Here is a 3,836-nt window from a genome sequence, read left to right as displayed (position 1 = left end):
TTTATTTGAAGTTTTCTAGCCCCTGTTGAGCAGTGAACAGTAAGTTCATATACTGTAATTTCTAAAAATTTTTGATATCTTGAAGCACCTTCTTACATTCTTTTTTTGTGATCAAAAGGGGGAGCAGAGCGTATATTTATATATTTATATATTTATTATATATATTGTATTTGTATATACTGTATAGAAATACTGTAATTTCTTAATTTTTTGATATCTTGAAGCACTTGCTAATCTTGAAGCACTTGCTATTCAAATAAAAAAATAATTACTTTGATAAACCATTCCAGTTTCATTTATTTACATTTCTCAGACAAACAAGGAAATAGAATGAAATGAATAATAAAGCAGTTATAATAAAGACAAAGAAAATGATTAATTACCACTTGTATCGGGGTTATCAATGACCCGTGTTAGATTGATATTTCAATTTTGTAGAACTTCAGGGTCAAGGTCCAGCAGTCTTACTTCCATCCAAGTAAATCTACAAGTAAGCTAGTGACCACTGTCCCTGTTGTTGGTGAGCTGTTGTTTTTGTTTACTCTAACTCTATGTGTGTTGTTTGTTCCCTTGCATTCTCCCCTCTTAATTCTCCCCAACGTTGTACTAATCGGAGACAATGCCCTTCGGCTGGGCGATGAGGTGACCCCCCCCCCCCCCCCTTGATTGGTGCACACGTCTGGTCAGCCCTGAATCAAAAGCTGTAACTTCATACTGAATATGCATTTCAATGGACAATGATGGAAATTAATTAACTTATATGCTTGTCATAAAACTGCCCTGTAGTTTGTGAGGTTAGCTGCCGACAGAGAGACAGGTGGACAGAACCAACCTGATAGGAGATAATTATTATATTATATATAGTGTAGAGGCAAAAACCAACATTCGTCTCTATGTGGGGGAATGGTATCCAACAAACAGTAAAGTAGCAACGGAGAATGAGACACTAGTCTATTAACATTATATCATATCATCAACAGTGTATATTTGTGATGTGTTTTCCATCTATGGCTCCGAGACAGTGAGGGAATTGCCAATTCTCCTGGAAGCCACTGGCCACTGCTCTCCACTCAGCCTCTGTAGTCGGTGTCTACACAAACAGACAGACAGACTGCATCAGAACAGTGACATGAATCTATCAATATTTATCTGATCTAGGTATGATTGTCCCATATGTTACATTCTAGCTGCTTCTAAATGGATCTTACCGTCAGGTGATCCTTCTTCAGGACCTGGTGCAACACCTTGCATGTCTCCTTGACAATCACACCAACAGTGCTCTGTCCAATACGGTACTGGAAGCTCAGGGAAGTGAACGACTCTCCTGTCAGCATGGAGAATGATTGTAGAATATCATTTATGTATGCGCGTCGACAAATAAATGTGCCAAACTGCAGCATATCAGAACTATTAGACTGACACATTCTATAGTTACATTCTGGTCACCGCGGATACACTGTAGCCTGAGTTCACTTGGGTTTACCCTCCACTACAACCCCTGATTATTACCTGTTGCTAAGTATCGCAGTGTGATGGACAGTCTCTCTCTGGCAGTGATCGCTCTCCTCATCTGGGTGTCTGCTTTGGAGATATAAGGAGCCACCAGCTGTAGCAGATGATCGAACTGTTCCACATCCATGCGGAGTAGACTTCTGAATCCACTTCGATCATCTGTCTAGAAGTACAACAGGCAGACTTTAATGGGTGCATTGAGAACAACACAAGCTAGCAGTGAGGTAAACAAGCTCAACATTCATTAGGAGGGTACGACACATGTAGCGTTAGCATGCTGACGTTAGTATCTAGAAGTACAACAGGCAGACATTAATGAGTGCATTGGGAACAACACAAGCTAGCAGTGATAACAAGCTCAACATTCATTAGGAGGCTACGACACATGTAGCGTTAGCATGCTGACGTTAATAACGTTACTTACCTCAAGTTCCATTTGCAGGACTGGCATTCCCAGTTGGCCTCTTTTCCCTAGCCACGACTTTGTTCTCTTTCTCTTTTTTTTAAATATAGCCGGCCTCTCTAGGCACATAAAAGCCACTATGGCAAGTGTTCGCTTCCTGGACATTGGCATGTTCACAGTCTGCTTCTTCTTCGTATCACGACCGTCTTGTTTACAACTCGTCAGGTTGACGCACACTGATGACACACAGGATAACGCTTTATGATGATGCTACGCTTTATTATGACGCTACGTAGTCTGCGTCGTAGCCTACGACTCTCATCGCACAGTGTACATGCATCAGATTGATGGTCGTACCCAAGATTATTCAATTTGTGTCGCACAGTGTGGCTTGCAAGGAACTTATAAGATGCAAAATATCTCCCAGTTAAGAGCGGGCATTAGGCCACCGGATTACCCAAATTGAGCTTTGTAATCCTACTCTTCCTATGCTAATAGCCATAGGATCTGAAACTTTCATTCTAATTCAATAGAATGTCACTTTTGGTCTTGCGCCTTCCCATTAATGTACAATAGTGTGAAAAATGAAAAATATACCTTCATTAATATATTAATTTGAACCTTCTACTAACTTATGTAGGAAACATCAGAAAAAAGGAAAAGAGTGGAGATAAACACTAATACCTTAAAATGAAAAAAATAAAAAAAATAAAAAAATAACAATGAAAGATAAAAAATAAAAAAAGGAGTGAGAACTAAAATAAAACTCATCAGAGAAAAACAGATCAAATAAAATTGAGTAAAGAGAAAAAAGAGAAAAACAGAGACTTTTAGAGCTACATTGTGCAAATCTCTAAATCAGTGGAGTAATTATTTAAAATATTAGAATAACCTTGTCGTGCTTATACATTTAGATGTGGCTAATGTCTTTTTTTTTTTTTTTTTTTTTTAAGTCTTATTAAAGCCTAATTAAACTTCAGTCCTTGAATCCTATGCTTATTCACACCGGATGTTAATGTTAAATTTACAAGCCTTCGTTGAAGGGGTGCATTATATTCTAGAAGGTTGTGGAATACCCTGGTAAATATGTAAACACTGCTGTTATGTTCCAGAATGATCTTCCTACCCAAGGGTCATGACCTACTAGTAGTTTCCGGAATATTCCTTTGTGTCCCTGAGCAGTCGAGAGAGGAGCCCAGAATGTTCCAGAATGCTCATAATGTCAACGTTGGATTATTGTTTCCGCAAAGACCAGAAGACTGTAAATATAATGCCTTACAAGCCATATTAAACATCTTGTGCCTTATTGTTGTCAGCGTGCATATCATCTGTTACTTTTGTTGAGCCGTGGTAAAGTCATTCTAATAAAATTACTAAAATACAAAGAGAAAGAGAGAGATGAATAGGCTTATCTGTTCAGAGCCAGTGTTTCGTCCTGCCTGGGGGGACCGGATCCATGTTGCTTCATGTAATCTTTCATGTAATCTTCGGCGGCTTTAGGCGTGCGTATTCCCTGCCTAATACCGTCTTTTCCCAAGATCGATAATAGTGCCGGGTAGGTAAGAATTGGCCTGAGACCACTCTTAAACATTCTCTGCATCACATCCTTGTAGGGGAAACGCTGAGCTATGGCCTCCTTGCATAGATCTTCGTAGATGGATATTGAATTTTCACCATATTTCAGTTTCCCCCTTTGATTGCGCGCTCCTCTAATGATGGCGTCTCTTGTTGCCGTCTTGCGCAGGGTAACAATGATAACTCTCGGACCGTTACCTCTTTGGCCTCGTGTACCGACTCTGTAACATTGGTCCACTGTCGGCGCTGTGGGAAGGATGTTATTACCTAAAATATCTACTAACACTGTTGGAAAGCTGACGTCTGTGCAATTGACTGATTCATCCAGTCCCACAATGCGGATATT

The 3,836-nt window shown here is 39.7% G+C and overlaps 1 protein-coding gene across 1 annotated transcript; it reads right to left on the bottom strand.

Moving 5' to 3' along the window:
• Positions 1-973: 973 nt before the first annotated feature.
• Positions 974-2,170, bottom strand: LOC311248524 (uncharacterized protein; the record flags this gene model as incomplete). The annotated part of the gene is made up of 4 exons (XM_084339389.1): positions 1,937-2,170; positions 1,510-1,675; positions 1,209-1,324; positions 974-1,090 (listed from the first exon to the last, which is right to left on the bottom strand). The coding sequence occupies exons 1-4, from the start codon at positions 2,084-2,086 to the stop codon at positions 974-976; spliced, it is 549 nt and encodes a 182-aa protein (XP_084195515.1). The 5' UTR covers positions 2,087-2,170.
• Positions 2,171-3,836: the final 1,666 nt, after the last annotated feature.

Source organism: Notolepis coatsorum (genome assembly GCF_963971535.1).
Source record: "Notolepis coatsorum genome assembly, contig: SCAFFOLD_154, whole genome shotgun sequence".
Lineage (NCBI taxonomy): Eukaryota > Metazoa > Chordata > Actinopteri > Aulopiformes > Paralepididae > Notolepis > Notolepis coatsorum.
The sequence above is the reverse complement of the archived record's forward strand: the minus strand, read 5'-3'. Positions and strand labels throughout refer to the sequence as shown.